This window comes from Dermacentor andersoni, chromosome 7 (genome assembly GCF_023375885.2).
Source record: "Dermacentor andersoni chromosome 7, qqDerAnde1_hic_scaffold, whole genome shotgun sequence".
Classification (NCBI taxonomy): Eukaryota; Metazoa; Arthropoda; class Arachnida; order Ixodida; family Ixodidae; genus Dermacentor; species Dermacentor andersoni.
Genome location: NC_092820.1, coordinates 145,162,010 through 145,178,748, shown reverse-complemented (window position 1 = coordinate 145,178,748; position 16,739 = coordinate 145,162,010). Strand labels below are relative to the sequence as shown.

The window sequence follows — 16,739 nt, the reverse complement described above, 5'->3', positions numbered from 1 at the left end:
GTAGCCCTGCTCGCGCTAAGGTTTATTATGAATGCTCAACAACTAACTAGCCGTTCAATGCCATTCCAGTAAAGGCAGAAAACGTTTCTTCAAATCAGCTTAACGGTTGTCTAATGGGATCCACTCTACTTTTTGAGTGCAGTCGAGGAGAGCTCGAAGAAAGCATTTTCATAAAAATGAACTGTATCAAGACGGCAAGTTGGGCCAGTTGGTTGGGATTCATAGTAAGGTTCCTTACAGCGCAACACAAGACAAGGGCAAAAGAAGGTATTAAACGACGACACGGCGCTGACTCTCAACTTGCATAAAACTGAAACTTTGGCGAGGCAGTTTAGTATAATGAAGCACAAGGCTGGGATGGACGAAGAGAAAAAGTCGAAAGAGATCTTGTTGATTTCCACGATCGTCATCGAATGTTCTCTGCCTTGAGGCTGAGAATTTCTCATGTCGACTTGCCTACTGGTGTGCCGGTAAACTTAACAGAGAGAGGGCACTACTCGCGACGCTACAAGAATTCCGCTCCATTGTTGATTTTGCCGTCTTGCCATCCTTGAGTGGCTCGCAGAGTGGCTGCATACATGCCTTCTATGGTTCAAAACTCCAACGTGGCTTAAGTTTACAGTGTACGAAACATAATGCCGGAGGTGAGTTGGTCATTTGCGCGCCCTACGCCTGAAAATGTCCGGTCTGGACTTGGACTGACAAGTCAGCCTGGCTGAGCTGAGCAAGGATAGGCGCAAAGGTGAGTAAAACTCGACGCATTCGTTTTACCTCGTTTTTATTCGGACATTTCAAGAAATGCCCACGAAGGGAGGCAAGGGAGACAATCTGATTCCTGATTGCGCCTATACTCGCATCTCGCGATATGCGGGCGCCCAGCGTACTTCTAGCAATAGAGACTAGAATTATTGTTGCGATAGCAATTATATGGACACTCCAGGCTCATTTCTTTTGCCGTCGGCGTGGCCGTCGCCGGGATGTTCGGTATAAAGTCCGAGGGCGATAACACCGTCGTATGCTGTATGTATGTATGCTGTATGTGCGAGTGAAAGCACGCGAGGGAAGCCGACTATCGCGGCTCAATCTGACGCGTGGGAAGGAGAAAGTGGACGCGGCGTATTCCCTCGAGCGAACGGCCGTGCGGGGACGGGAGGGAGGGAGGGGGGGCGGCATTGTGCTCTGGCGGACGACTTGAACTCCGCCACCATGTGCGTACTTTGCACGGTCGCGCGCGCCGTATCTTGAGGGGGATCTGCAAACGCCTCATACCTTTGTGCGCTCTGTGTTCTCGCCGCTCTTGCACTGAAGCGATAGACGGCACGAAGGTCGCCTCGCTCGCTGCTGCTGCCGCGCTTGTTCGCACCAGTGTTTTGACTGCGATTGTCTGCGCTCATCGAGTGTGATGTCTTCATATTTACTTGGACGCGCTGACCCCATGCTTGTTATTCATTTAGTAAGCGAACGTTTCCAAGTTTATACGGCCGGTAAAACTACTATCCTTAATCCGTATAGCCGTCTACTAGTTCGCTATCGCAACCGATGCTTCGCCTTTCGGGCAAAAGTGCAACTTTTTTGGAACCTAGCGAGTACAAGACTTAAGCTCCGACATCCATGGATATCCGGGTCGCCATCGAAGCTCGTAAGCCACATGCATGCATCAGAGAACAGTTACACAAGCGAGTTTAGAAAGTTGAATGACCAGCGTGATAGGCAGTAATTCAAGGGTATTACGTCGCCATGTCACAACCTCGCTTTTAAGGCATCGTGGGTGGCAGGCTCCAGATACATGTTGACCTCGAGCACTAAAGAGAAATATTTTTAAGCTGTTATTAAATTACGTCCCTGCTATAGCAAAGTGAACTTCTTTTCTTGAGAGAGAGAAACATTTAGGCTGGTGTGTTGCCCGGGTCATCGCTTCGTGTACAACCGATGATGGTGAAGATGCCAATGGTGATAACGTGGCGCGGCCCCTTGAATTTAGATAACGCGCAAAAACAGGCGTGGCCTGCGGGAAACGAAATTTGGTAAGTCAGAACGACTGAAATGGAAAGTAGGTTCGTAATGTTCCAATCGAATACGAAGTTCCCGCACCATTTTGTCGTGCAGTTGATATCGAGGCACTGAACAAGAGCCAATTTCCTTGTGTGAATTTTATCAAGACAATTTTCTGCTTATTTAAATTACGAAGAGGTTCTAGAGAAGTCTCTGAGACTCCGAAACAGCAAGGTTGTGAATTAAACGACTAAGAGCTCACTAATTTCAGCAACTTTCTTGCTAAGCTACCTCCACTGCCATGGTGGTTCACAGGCCTTTGTGTCTCTTCATGACGTCACACTTAACTGATTGTCCATCAGAAATTGTATCACGTTTACCAACACCAATGCTTTGCTCGCGTTCGCGAGGGTTTGCCTCAAGCACGCAGAGGCACAAAAAAGGCAGTGCTGCCCTATGCCACACCGGCTTGCGGTCCCAACCTGGGTCCCAGAGTTACACACAAAGCGTGGTCGATGGGCGAGTAGGGGATGAGAGGAGGCGAGATGAAGAGAGACGAAGCTGGCACATGTAGGGCCCCGACTCAGTTACCGGGAACGCCGATGGGCGCCTTTGGCACCCATGACACCCTATGGGCCACCTGCCTGCCAAGACGCGTCCCTCACGGGTCTGGGCTGCGAACAGCCTGCATGGCGAACACCGTCCTTCCAGTGTTGCCGACTAGCTAGCTGTTCCAGCGAAGAGAGCCTCCGAAACGAAAGGCGAGAGAGCGTCGTAGTAGCGCGACGGACGCGCAGCAGTCGCGGAATGCTGATTGCGCGAGGAGGCACGCGCCAACAGGAAGCACGTCCATCGTCATCAGCCGGATTCCCCCTCCCCCTCCTCGCGGTGACGCGGCCGCTGCCGCCGGCGCCGCCGCCGTTCCAGGAGCTCACTACTCGGAACGTTGAAGTCCTCGCGTGGGTCTCGGAACGGTCAACGAGGTTCTTCACTTTCGAATTGAAACGTTTTTAAAATCGGTTAGAGGGGGATCGCTCGCTAAAACCGCTTATAAGAACATGGTATACTGAGTGTCGCTTATATCTTTGCAACCGTAAGACCCATGCGATTGACGTTGGTGTCGTTGTGCAGAGGGAATAAGCCACTACTTGAACATGCACGTGTCGCGAGCACGGATGGCGCCGTAGTCGTGCTACGCACGACGCGATTGGAGCAAAATAGCTCTGCTGTACGTTTGTCGCTTCGAGCGGAAATGATCGCGTTTGAGCGATCTCACAATGCCGTATTCCGTATACTCAACTAAACTCGTACGCGTGCTCATCAGGCGATATAAAGGCTGAAAGTGCGATTTTTTTCAGAAATGACACGCCTGTTTGGTTATGGCACCTCCGCGTTCGAGACGCAGGCTGTATAAATGACGCGAAGAGACCCGGAGAGCATGCCAGAGGGATGCCAAATCAGCGCACATCACCTTTGACCACGGCGAGCCCACTAGAAATAGAGATTGCACAGACGTCAACTCAAGTATCAGTGACTGCGCACAAATTTTCCTTTTTCATTCACCGATACTGATGACGAAAATGAAATGAGAGTGACGTGGTGGCCTGACAAAGAGTTGATGTTGTCATCGGCGTAATGGAAAGGACGTACAGATACACCAGAAGCCAAGTTTCGAGCGCAATTAGTTACCGTCACCGTAAAAAAAACCGAATGTGTCATGAAGTCACGTGACGTCGACAACTTGCGTCGTCCGTGGGCATTTTCTGTGTATTAAATATCAAAATATTTGCAGTCGTTATGACCTATCGTCCATGTTAACAAATCATTGATCCTGAACGACATTCATTGTCCTAAGATCTATTTTTTTTTGTTTTCCCGGCTTTAGTGGCTGCAATACTCCAGTCACCTTTTACTGTTATCCACGGCAGATTCATTAGGTTTTCCTTTACTATCCCTCTATCATGTTACATCGGGCACGGTCACTATATTCTCATTGACCTCCGGGTGGGTACTGTAATATCAAAGCTTTGCCGTGGCGCCACGGGAAGCGGAAGAAGTGTTCCTGCATTAGTATGTGGCTTTACGCCACTGTTGTACGTAGGTAAGCTTTAAGCAGGACACCTTTACTGCTAGTGAAAGTGTGATGGGCTAGAAAGAACACAAAAACGAAAAAAAGTCTGTGGTGCCACCACGCAGAGAGTGCTGCACCAGCTCTGCGCGACGTCATACAATTTTGACAAACCCCACAAATGAACGAGGATTACATGGCATTCGACGTTCGCCGCACAGCACTCGAAAGCAAACTGTAGCAAGCATGTGACGCCCCCTCAGGCATAATCTTCGTTGGCCCGCCAGGCTCGGTGGCCTGCCAGGCTCAGTTAGGCAACATTGGTCACCGCACCAATAAACACCGGCGAGTACAGCTGCTCGACGGCTGCTCGGGGTCAGTCATCGTTCGTCACCACCACGCTGCGGAGCGTCCGTCTAACGGAGGGTGCCTGGAGCCCCCCCTTGTTCACGAACCCAGGCGGATCGTGACACAAACATAGAATCAATCTGACAGCCTCGTGGGCCCAAATGCGCGAATATGCTGCGAGATGCAACACGTCGCGCTGACGTCACTGCCGTGGGTGTTCGGGCGCGAAATTCAAAAGCTGATTCCTGGCCTTCAGCTTATGCTTGAATTTAATAACTGACCTCCTTCCAAGAAGGGCAGTTATTTAAGGTGAGTTCTTAAGTTTTAAAACAATGCTCTACCACACTGTCTATGAGCAACCTGCGTGTTATCGCCTTTGCACTTTCTGTAGACTTTCTGTACACCCACAAATAACCACCGTTGTGAATTATTGGCTAGGGTCTTCTGCGTTGCTCAGGTCGCGGGTTCGATAACTTAGATTCGCGTCCACGGCGAAATGCTAAAACACTCGTGTACTTAGACTCAGGTGCACGCTAAAGGGATCCTAAAGGAAAATATTTAGACGAGCTAGAGCGAAAGATTAGGCCTTTGTATGTTTCTCGTGTGACGTCAGCACTGGCTGATTCACAGAGAGTGGCACAGATGGTGGTCACGTGGAGATTACGTCAATTCATCCGTTCTGGCGCGGCCAGTTCAAATTGAGGAGCGGCAACAGGAGCTTTGGCGGCAATTTTCTAAGTAACAAAGTGGCGTATTGGCACAAGGAAACCGTTAAAAGACTTCTAGACGAATATTCTATCGATATAGCTTGCCTCAATAATTTTTCAGTGTCCCTTTAAAAAACTGTATGTGGCCAAATTTGATCTGGAATCCTGATGATGATTAGGCTATGCCTCACATCATCTGTTTAACTTGTTAGAACGTCGATTGAGCACTGATGACCAAAGGAAGCATATTTCTTAACGTCTTTTGTATACGTGGCGGTAACTTTTAAATTTTACGGAACTTTAAAAAAACTATTTTTCCAGGTAACATAATTGTACTCCTTGAGCTGGATTATTCAGAGGCGGAAATTAGGGGTGCGATCTTGCATGCGTTCCAAAATAGAACGGTACGAGAAATAGAATGCATATTCATGTAATTAACAAAATTAACTAATTGACGTCTTAAATAATTACTTTAAGGCACGTATGACAATTTGCGAATTGCAGCCGGTGAGATTTTCAGGCGCACTCATTTAGAATGAATTTCTAGAATGACACCAGTTTGGAGATATGCGCCATCAAACTCGCTGTAAAATTGCACTGTTGTTCTATGTACACCTGTTTAACAAAATGTTGTTTTATGCATTGAAGTACAGAAGTAACTGAAATACCCATTGATTTCATCTCTCAATTTGGCAAATGATACCTCGACACTAATGTAATCCTGGAAGATCCTTTCAAGTGCATACGTCTTGCAAGCTCACCGGCTAAAATTCGTAAATTTAATGAAAAAGTTGATTTGTGAATTTGTATTACCTAATTGAATATGTGTTGCGATTTCTTGTGGCAGTAATGTCTGCCTCTTCGAATAATAGGGCTCAAGGACGAGAATTAAGCAATCTTTCACAGGCGATTTCGAAAAATTCTGTGAAACCTAAATATGATCACCATGTATAGACCATGCCTTGAAACGGGGAAGTCAGATACGACTCAGTATTTAATCTTCACAAAGCTGCGTGTAGAGGTAAAGCCTGGTAGTTAGTGACACACATGGTTGTATCTTCTGGATATTACTGTTCGAAGACAGCAACTGTGCTATTCAGCCTGTCTTCACTTCATGAACCATCTCCACAATTTATCTCCTCTTAAATTACCAGCACCATTATTATAAACAACTTGTTCGAGTGTCCGCGGTCCAGATTTGAAGAAAATGATATACACTCATCAACATTTGTCCATATAATATATAAACATTATGCAGCTTAAAGCGCGAGTCTACACCAAGTCGAAGAGCTCTAAAGAAGCCTGTAAATAATTTATAAGCTATCATAGTCCTCTGTTGTAAGGGTCTTGTCCCATTATTAAGAACAGTGCTATGAGTCAAAACAAATTTCTCGGAAGTTCTGGAACTACATTGGACCAAAGGAAACAACCAATTGCGTACCTAGAATGTATCTGCGCTGGTAAAACAACAACTCTACAAAAAGGTATGGTGGTCTACAACAAGCCAATCAATTATCTGTGGACTGCCAAAATCTGCTTCTATAATGGTAGTAGCGTCTATGTAATAACCCGGGTGGTATCAAGTTGAAGCAATGTTTTCGAAAATGCGGACTGCATTTGACCAAAAAAAGTGCACGTCTCGGCGACCTTTTCCCCATAGACTGTACAGGAACCACATACGTCTAGCGGGTAAACTCGTCAAGAAGTCTGTAGAAAAATCTATCGACTCTCTTAATACATTACTATAATGTCAGAGACCCTTTAATACCAGCGCTATGAGTCACGCGGACTTGGTCGGTGTGGTGAGGCACACCGCGTTCCCTGAGCAGCACAGCCACCCTCACTGCAGGCCGGTCGCTACTGGTCCCTACGTCTATTCGGTGCGGCGCTCTTCGAGCCGGGCTCCAGTGCCCGCGCTCTCCCCATACTCCGCGACCCGAGCACCCGTCGACGGCACTGGGGAACTGGCTGTCGGGTCGGGCGCCAGTTCTCGGAACGGGGAGAGGCAGAGAGGGAGGAGAAAAAAAAAGAAAGGAGCCACGGCGCTCCCATCTCTCCAGGTTCGGCGCGGACCAGTTCCCGTACTGCTTCTCTGCCGAGGGGTGACGGTCCAACCGTCGGGAGGGAGCCCGAACGAGTATCCGGCCGTCCGTCCCCTCGGCGGAGCGCCGCGTCCTCCCCTCTTGGTCCGAACGCGCAGCCCGTGTCGATCAATCGCTGGCGGCGTGGCGCCGCTTCTCGGAACAGTCACACTCGATCCCCTTTGTCTTTTTCGACGCGTTCGAACTCTTCGGGCCTCGTCCGAGTATTTCCTTTCTGTTGGTTCGTGCACTGTAAGCTGCAGGTCTAAGTTGTACGCGAAGATCTTCGTCACCTTTCCCGCGGTGTTGGGTGCAGGCGTGACCGTGAAGTAACACGTGTTGCGTCAATGACGTGCCATGGTTACGGCAGGCAGGGTTCGTCGACTCGTACGTAGTTCGTTGTGCACGTGGAACATTGAACCTCCGTCGTCGCCTTCGACTGCAGAAGAGCCTCGAGTTGTATCTCGTTCGTAGAAGAGAGAGAGAAAAAAAGCACTGAATATGACAATGACGACGAGCACACGAAAATAACGCTCGATGTGTACATATCGTTAGTTTCGTAATTACACCTCGTGCGGGAGTGAGCTCTTCACCAGTGCGCTTGTCAGATCTTGGCGCTGTTTTACCTCAGACGCGGTTCATGGATAGGTCACTGGATAGGATGGACTTCCGTTCCAGAGCAGACTTCCGTTCCAGAGTGGAACGGAAACCCAGTCATGGTGCGTTATGGCCGAGCAAGGCCTCTTCGCATCAGGTCAAACAGCTAGCGCTTTCTGACTCATTTGACTCCATCACGGGAATAGCGTTGCAGACTTTTGCTAACCTTCAGCCTGAGCAGCACAGTACAGGCGTTATCTCGGCGGTCTTGCTCAGACTGGTACCGGATATCGGGAAAAATAAAGGCCTAGCAACTGGTAGCTCGCATGCTGCTCGCCATGACACTGGCTATGACTGACGTGGCTCACGCTTTTCTTCGTGCGTGGTTGCTAGTGTCTTGAAGTGATTGAAACACTCCATGACGTACGCTTGCGCATGAAGGCATAAGGAGGAGGAAAAACATTTATTTGGCACCATATACATGGCGCTTTAAGTTCAGCGTGCGAGAGTTCACTGTTGGTCAGGCGGCCAGGAGACCTTGGCCATGAAAACTTGCGATTTTAACAGACGCAGCGGTGCAAAGTAAACGAATACGAAATGGTTTCTGCTCCAGCAGAAACCGCAGTACACGATGTCCTCCCCTGGAAATTAGCAGCATGTCCGGTATTCACGGAACGACGCGCATTTCGGCCGCACTTGTTCCACTTGCGCGATGAAAGCAGCACGAAGCAGACAACGCCTGCAGAAACTATCGTGCGCTGACCACGGAGACACACATGCTAAAACAAAACCGCACGGATACCTCGCACAAAAGCTACGGTTTTTTTTTGCAGACTCTAGTTACGCTCCGTAGTCCGTAGACACGCATATCAAAAACATGGCGACTATAATGCGTTTCCGGCTTCTGCAATGGCTTCCCGCGTTTGGAGTACACAAAGGCATGGCATCCGAGAGTGGCATTCGTGACTTCGATAGAGCCGTCGGAAGCAGAACGCACCTGCTAGCGTTGCTAGACTACTGTGCGTTCCAAGTGCGATGCAAAAAATAAATCAAATACCAGTTCTCTAGCGCACCGAGTGCTCCCAAATTTTCAAGCTAGAAAATTCGGTGGCGTGGTCGGTTTTTTGTAACGGTCACCATTGGCGCGATCTTGTACGCGTTCCAAAATAGAACGGAGGCGGTCCGTTCCACCCAGCCGCACACGATTGGTCAATTTGAACCGTGACGAGCGCCATGACGTCAACTGTGACGTGATATCTTCTGTCAATGATTCCGTGCCGCCTGCTATCGGACGAACGCAACGGAACGGACCGCCTATTTCGTGACGTAAAGAACGGACCGCCTCCGTTCGATTTTGGAACGCGTACAAGATCGCACCCCATGTCACCATCTACAAAGGAGCGAGAGTGTAGGTGTAGTGTGCTCGATGTCAAGTTAATATGCCTGAAACTTCCGCTTAGGTCTTTTGACATTAGCTGCGCATCTCGCGAACATCCAGAAGCTTCGCAACTCATTGCAGGACACGGCTGACACGGTCAAACGACAGCGTCACCCTCAGGATCGGATTGGGAGGACCCCGCGGGAGGCCCTGCGAGGATTTCATAACTCAAAGGACCGCTCAGGGGCATTCAATTGGAAATTAATGCTGTCGCTATCACAACTCGTAAGAAGTGCTTAGGTGTCCTGGGATTTTTTTCAACCTGCTGCGTCCGTTGGTGTTGCTTCGCTGTTGCGATCTTTTTAAAGATCGGTCGGTGCTTTCCAGCGCTACTCAATTGAAGGGTTACAACTGACCCACTGGAGATTGCATTAGCTATTTATACAAGACTCGTATGTTCCATCACGTTTCAGAATGGGCCCCATCATTCGCGTCGAGCAGGCAACTTGATTTGAATTAATTCGACGTAGAATCGGCAACAACATTCCAGACAGTTCCGGAGCATGTACGCACGTCTTGCGCCAAGCGGTATCTTTGTAACAGTCGTTACCCAGTGCACAATGGCCACCAAAAAACAGGTAAGAACGTGCGCATGTCGATATGCAAAGATGCACCAACAGATCTAGCATGACAGCGTAATATACTTAATTGAATTGCGTTTCGGGTTTTCACATGCCAAAACCACGATTTGATTATGAGGCACGCCGTATGAATCACTCCGGATGAATTTTGACCACCAGGGCAAACTTAACGTGCCCCCCAATGCACGAGACAAGGATGCTTTTCGGGGTGGTGGTGGTGGTGGTAAATTTTATTGAAAGGGGGAAGGGGAAAGGGGGAGGTGGCTGAGGGATCGGGCTCAAGTAAGGCCCTGGGCCTGCTTGGCCTTCTCCTCCCAGTCCACCAGTTCAAGCTGGCGGCCGACGTCCACGGAACTGAGCCAGGCTGTCCAGTCAGTCTCGCTGCTGACCGGAGGATGAGAAAACGGGAGCGAGCTGCATTCCCACATTATGTGTGTGAGTGTCCCTGTTTGATGCTTTTTTGCATTTTGCCCCACTCGAAATGTGGACGCCGCGGCGGGGATTTATCCCGTTACCACGTGCTTAGCAGCGCAACACCATAGCCGCTATGCCACCGCGGCGGGTAGCGTAACATATTTAATCAAACTGCGCAGTATAAACGTTGCCAGCCGATCCATTGCACGCCACCTTCCTAAATCTAATCCGAATTCTCGACGGTTTGATTTATTCATGAAATACAAATAACAGCCAAATCGTAGCACTTGTTTCATGGGGAATGGTTATTTGCCGAAGATTTCTTATTTTAAATTTGAAACGATAGTTTTGCTATCGGCAGCGATGGGAAACGAACGAGAGCGCACCTTCGCCGCTGTCCCGTACGCCTCTCCTGCAGTCCGGAGGAGTGCCTTTCCCGCATAGTATGGATGCTTAAGCGCGCTAGGTGGCAGACCTACGCGCAACTCTGCTATCTTTGGTCAGGACGTGTGGCTTTGGCAGACGAGACGGTCCTTTCAGGAACCGCCCGACGTTTGTGCGCAGGCGCGAGTAGAATCCGGCGCAAGCGAGAAAATCTGGGGCTTTTGATCCTTGAATATCTGACTTTGTCTGGATAAAGCCATCAGACAATGAAATCGAGCCCCTCGGTTCCCCTTCTTCTCGACTTTGCCTAGGTACTACCGAGAAGTTTCTTCGCTCGTTTTGCATGCGTTTGTCTTTAGGCGTGCCAGCATTGCGGAGTGAGGCCGTGTGTCTGTGTGTTGGTGGAGTGACGGTCGTCCACAAGTTTTCCTCGCGTGTCTCCTTGGATGTTGCTGGCGCAGTCCAATGGCGGCGACGATTTTTGGCGAGATGGCGCGCTGGCCATGCCCATCGGCGAACTTGTTTTACGCTCCGACGCTTGCTGCCGGCACGGTGAACCAGGCAAAGCAGTGGGCACTGACGCCCCATTTGGTGATCGCTGTGTCTAAAGGTATGTTGGACGTATGCGAATCCCAGAAGCTAAAGGTACGTCGGATAGACTTACCTTTAAGCCCGTTTCACATGCTACGAATTTCACTGCGTTTTTTTTTTCGCAGTTGCGGCAAATGAGCCGTCGGACCCTTCGTGCGTGCGATTGTTCGATGTTCGGAGTGCTTGGCTATGGTGTTAGGCTGCTGAGCACGAGGTCGCGGGATCGAATCCCGGCCACGGCGGCCGCATTTCGATGGGGGCGAAATGCGAAAACACCCGTGTACTTAGATTTAGGTGCACGTTAAAGAACCCCAGGTGGTCGAAATTTCCGGAGTCCCCCACTACGGCGTGCCTCATAATTAGAAAGTGGTTTTGGCACGTAAAACCCCATAATTTAGTTGATGTTCGGAGTGCTGAACTTCTCTGCGAAAACGCACATGCGTCAAGGACGGGGTACCAATCACAACGTGGATCGAAGATACGTCACTGTTGCCTCCCTATACTTAATGTTCGTTTTTATAATGTAACGCACTCCAACACAAAGAACTTTCACGAAAACAGTTTCTAAGTTGCTTTACTTTGTTCTCACCGAAGTGAACTGACGCCAAGAATAATTCAGTCCTCCGCTAGGTGCTCGCAAATGCGGAAATCGCAGCTGCCGCGCTCGGTGCATGTGAGACGGCAATGCAAAGCATGCATTCGCCGAAATCGTAGCTGCGGAAAACTCTGGCCTCCTTGCTTATCGTTGTCGTAGCCGTGGGGCCTCGCTAATTTCGACTAGTTTTGAACACTCAAATTGCCTCGAAGCACGCGAAACATTAAGTAACAGATTCGGGGATACCGAATTCTGTTCGTCTCAATCATGTGAAGCCAATATAAAAAAAGCCAAGGAAAGCAGAGGGAAAGTTATTTCTTCCTTTAATTTAAATGTACAACTGATAAGGTGAAATTAAACTGCACGAAAAACAACGGGCCGCCCGCGGGCGGCGTACCCACTTCCTATGCTTGATGAAAATATATACCTATCTTTATTATCCTAAAATGCAATTATACTGCAAACGAAGTATTAGCAATACCGATGGAACGATTCCTGAGAATTCGAGAGGCCTGCAAGTGATCACTTAAAGAAAGCGCATTCTTTGTAGTCTATAGACTACGAATTACGCTGCTCTTGCAATCGCTACCTGTGGCGCAGACTGCGCTCGTGCATCGTAGCGAGGCGCGTGACGCACCGACAATACGCCAACGCGGCGATAAAGAATGGCCCTGGGTTTATCGCGCCCGAGTCGCTATCAGGTTTCGCGATTGCGACCGTATAGCGCAATTCCCAGCTGCTGCGGCGGACGCGTCCCTTCCGCTCGGACATTTACTTCTGTATATGAGCGAGAATTCGGGATTCTTTATTCGTTTTTTTATGGTTTACTTTCTTTTGCGGAATAACTGCAGGCGGCTGTGTGTTTGTAAACGAAGAGGTCGCTGCGACGTATAGCTACTGCAGAAAAGAACACGGGTACGAGGGTGTAGCAGAAGTGCAGAAGAACAGACGACGGTTCAATGACAGTCTCGATTTTTTTCGCCGCCGGCTTTCGGCGATGTTCATTGGCAGTACATATAGAACGGATCAGGTGCATTGGCGTCCCAGTATCACTTCGCTGTTCTGCTGCTTCGAGTGATTCTCAACGGATGGAAAGTAGACCGAAGCTTCGTATTTGTAAGCGAAAAGGTCGCCGCGACAGGAAACGCAGAAAAGAGAATCATGAGCCGCCCCACTCTCCGAAGGTGGATCAATAGCGTGACGTTTTGGGCGAGTTGGTTGTGCATGGTTCTTATTACGTTTTAGGCAAGTTGGTTGTTGAATGCATGTTGTGTGTCCCTTCTTCGTTCGACATCCTGTCTTTGTGCGCGAAAAAGTTTAACAAGAAGGTGGATGGCCAGCGAAGCTGTATAGCACGCGACAAAGAGGCGACACAGAATTTTGAACAAAGGTACGAACACATTTATTGTCTTTATTGGTGGTCATCCTGACGAAAGTTAATTAAGCTCACACATTTTTATACATTCACATTCATTCGTGTTATTCATTCGTTATACACATTCGTTATATACATTCGCGATACACTGAGGCAAAGAATTTGAGACCAAAATTACTGCACTGACTGGCAGTGAACCAGTGCCGCGAGCGCCTTCGCAGACGATGGGACAGTATGGGAACGCTGGCGTGATGAGCGTCATCGGAGCCAGCGGTGGTAGAAGACGATGACGACGAACGCGCGACCAGTGGCGCGAGCCATTGCTGATGATTATAGTTTTTGCTCGCACACGTGAAAGTTTCACTGAACCCTAGCCATAAACAGCTTCGCTGTAAAAAACACAGTTCGTTGGCACGAAACCCCTGAGAGCAGGCCCAAGGGCATTAAAATCGTGTCTTCGCAGAACTGAGCGCTTGTTGCGTTAAAAGTCGAAATTTCTTCCAAGACACCTTACAAGTACTTAGGTAGAGAGAAAGGAGCTTGAAATGAGAAAAATGGAAAATACATGGGGAAGGATTCCAGTGCAGCGCTACCATGTAGGCTGATCAGACATAGGAGCCGCGTACGCAGCAGGTGCTATTCCAGCATTCTGCCTATTTCTTTGTTGAGATGGGCGCGGTAACATCACATCACCCTAACATAACTGAGAGTCTCAGCGCCCTCTCCTGTTCCCCCTGCAGATAGTCAACACGTGGCCGTCACCAACACGTCTTTAGAATCAAGCACAAACACCTCAGAACTCTTAATGGGGTGCTGACATGTTATTTTCGACCATTCATTTCTTGCGTTAAATGTATGTCCTCGACTTCTAAACCCTAGAGAACAAAAAACAGTGAGCCAGAAGGCTCGGAGAGCCGCTACTGATTTAACATAACAGCATCTTCTAGTAAGTTTCAGTTTCGTTTGCAGGAGGAGACGGTGTTCTGGCGTCAAGACCTTGTAAGTGGGAGCAACACGTTGCGACGTTTTGAAACACGACTCAGCCGTCAGCTGTGCTGCTACACCGGCTCTCGGAACGAGTGGCTGCATGCGAGGCAACCGGGTGAGTCGGAGCGAGTGTCAAAACGTCGCCGCGTCACGGCAGTGACCTGCTCCCACGTGTCCACACAGTGTGTCGTGACGTGACAGCACAGCATCCATATGGGAAACGAAACCGAAACTTGGTGCAGAAAAGCGCTTATATTAAATTATTTACGGCGCTTTGAGACTTGTCACTATTCTTTCTATGGTTTAAAAATCTAAAACCTCCACTTAACGCAAGACAAAAGGAAGCGAATAGACGGAAATATAATGTCGGTACCCCTTAAAGGGACACTAAAGGTTACTATTAAGTCAACGTGGACTGTTGAAATACCATCACAGAAACCTCGAAACGCTTGTTTCGTGCCAAGGAGAGACTTATTTTAAGAGAAAATGCGTTCTGAAGCGTCCGCGTACCTCTAGCGCAGTTCAAATCGCCCGCCCTCCGATCGAGGAGTACTGACATCATGGTCTCATAGTGACGTTGCGCCATCGGTGAGTAGAACGGTGTCCGCAGACGGCGCTACGGCTTTTCTGCGCAAAACGCAAACGCGCGGCCAGAAACAGAGCCAAGACAGAGCCGACAGCAGAGCGAAAGATTGCCCAGGGGGCGCTGCGAGAAAGGTGCTAAAGAGCGCCCTCTGTCCTAAAATGGGTCGTACCAAGCTCGGTCGTCTGCTTCGGAAAGCACGTTTACAATATGGACCCGTCACTTTCGGTTGTGTTGTAGCACGGCCTGCTGCGTATATCGGGCGCCGAAGATTTTTTCAGGGGTGGCACGCTGCGTAAAGGCAAGAAATTATGCAGTGCCGAATACGTGTACGCCGTTCAAGAATTAGGCGGCGAAGTTTTAGCACGGTGTCAATCGCAAGTGAAGCGAGTCGCGTACGAAGTGGAACTACAGGTAAGGTTTGCACGCAAGCTGCTAGATTCAGGCGCGCAAACGCGAGGAAATGCGTGCTATATATATATAAATGAATCCACAACAGCGATAAGCAGACATCATGTGTACGGAACTGCTCGGGCACACGACGGTACGCGCCGCGATGTACGAACTGCTCGAGCGCACGATCGTACGCGCCAAGACGGCAGCGGTCTTTCGACATGCCACCAAACGGCGGGCCTCCTGCAACCTTTGTTGACTGCATGCCGCTAAACTGATGCAACGCATGCGAGCTCGCACGTACGTGCGAGTCGCGCTGCAGCGCGAGCTCGTGCGCTGCTCGCTTGATGTAGCTTTTAATGACAGCGCTCGAACATAGATGTGCTGCAATCAATATTGCCTTGCTGCGCTGCCTCAACGTGCTGGCTTGAGATCAAGGATGAGCGCATTTAACTCTCTTAACCTGTGCTGCTCGTAGAGTAGTAGTGAGTTGTCATGGAATGAGCCCGACCATTTGTCCTCATTTGCACACACTTCACCACTTCGCATCGGTCGAATTGTTAATTGTCGCTGTGGCCGGGTCTCGAATCGTGAATTACCAGCCATGTCTGCTGCTATGTCGGTCTGCTGTCGGTACTGTAGGTGCAAAAGACCGAAATTTTGAACGCAGATAATCAAGCAAGCTTCAAGACAGGCGAAACAATCAGCATGGCACGAAGTTTCGCTTACTCAGCGCGACGAACTGCAGCTATGCAGCGCGCCCGACGCTCCACTTCGTGAGGCCTTGAAGGAAAACGGTAGAATCTGATGTTGGGATTCAGGCCGTCTTGTTCATGGCAGCCCACGACGCAGAAGTGACGACGGCGACGCTTTTTCGAGGCTGAGCTAGGTCTCTCCGGAACACCGTCGCCGCTTCCTTCTGCTTCCAGCATTGCGTCTCACGGAGAGTCCGTTTTCGTTAAACTATAGGCTGCGGCGAGCTCGCAGCGTGGTCGGCGTGATCTGTGAGAAGTGACGAGCCTTTTCGCACTCGCAACAGGGCATAAAAAAAGTGCGAATCGACGCAAAACTCGGCCTAGAAACATGCTTCGCCACAGCCAGGGCTCAATACGACCCAAGCTGGCACGACCCAGATGTCGTTTCCCGCACCGCCACCAGGCGCCGCTACTATACCTCAAACTCCAGCGCAAGACGCCCACAAGCTGGTACTTCATTCTATGACGCAAACTTCGACGCTCGTCGCAATGGACCCTGACACTGACAGATTGGCTCGCGATGGTCGGCTCAACTTCAGCGATTTGAGCACCGACAAGCGCGACCTGCTGCTGAGGGCTCGCACTGCCGGAGTCGTTGCGTACTACGACGGCGGCCTCGACACCGGCTCTCCGGAGCGGGAAAGCAACGAGGGCTTCCCACGACATCACATGGACGTGGCATTCTCGCTGCTTGTTCCAAATGAAAGTTTCGCGAGCCAGCAGAACCCTCACAGCACGACGCGATAACGAAACTACTGAAACTCCAAAGCGTGCGCGGCGCAGAGTCGAGCGCGCAGAGTCGAGCGAAAACGAAACCTTTCGAACGCCCATATTACTGAAGGGTAACGTC

The 16,739-nt window shown here is 49.7% G+C and overlaps 1 protein-coding gene across 1 annotated transcript in view; it reads left to right on the top strand.

Annotated features, from left to right (window-relative positions):
• The first annotated feature begins 10,906 nt into the window (after nt 1-10,906).
• Nucleotides 10,907-16,739, top strand: part of LOC126533695 (uncharacterized) — a 114,687-nt gene continuing 108,854 nt past the window's right edge. The window contains exon 1 of the mRNA XM_055072266.2: nt 10,907-11,220. Coding sequence (XP_054928241.1) covers nt 11,076-11,220 — 145 coding nt within the window. The 5' untranslated portion in view covers nt 10,907-11,075. The remainder of the gene's footprint in view (nt 11,221-16,739) is intronic.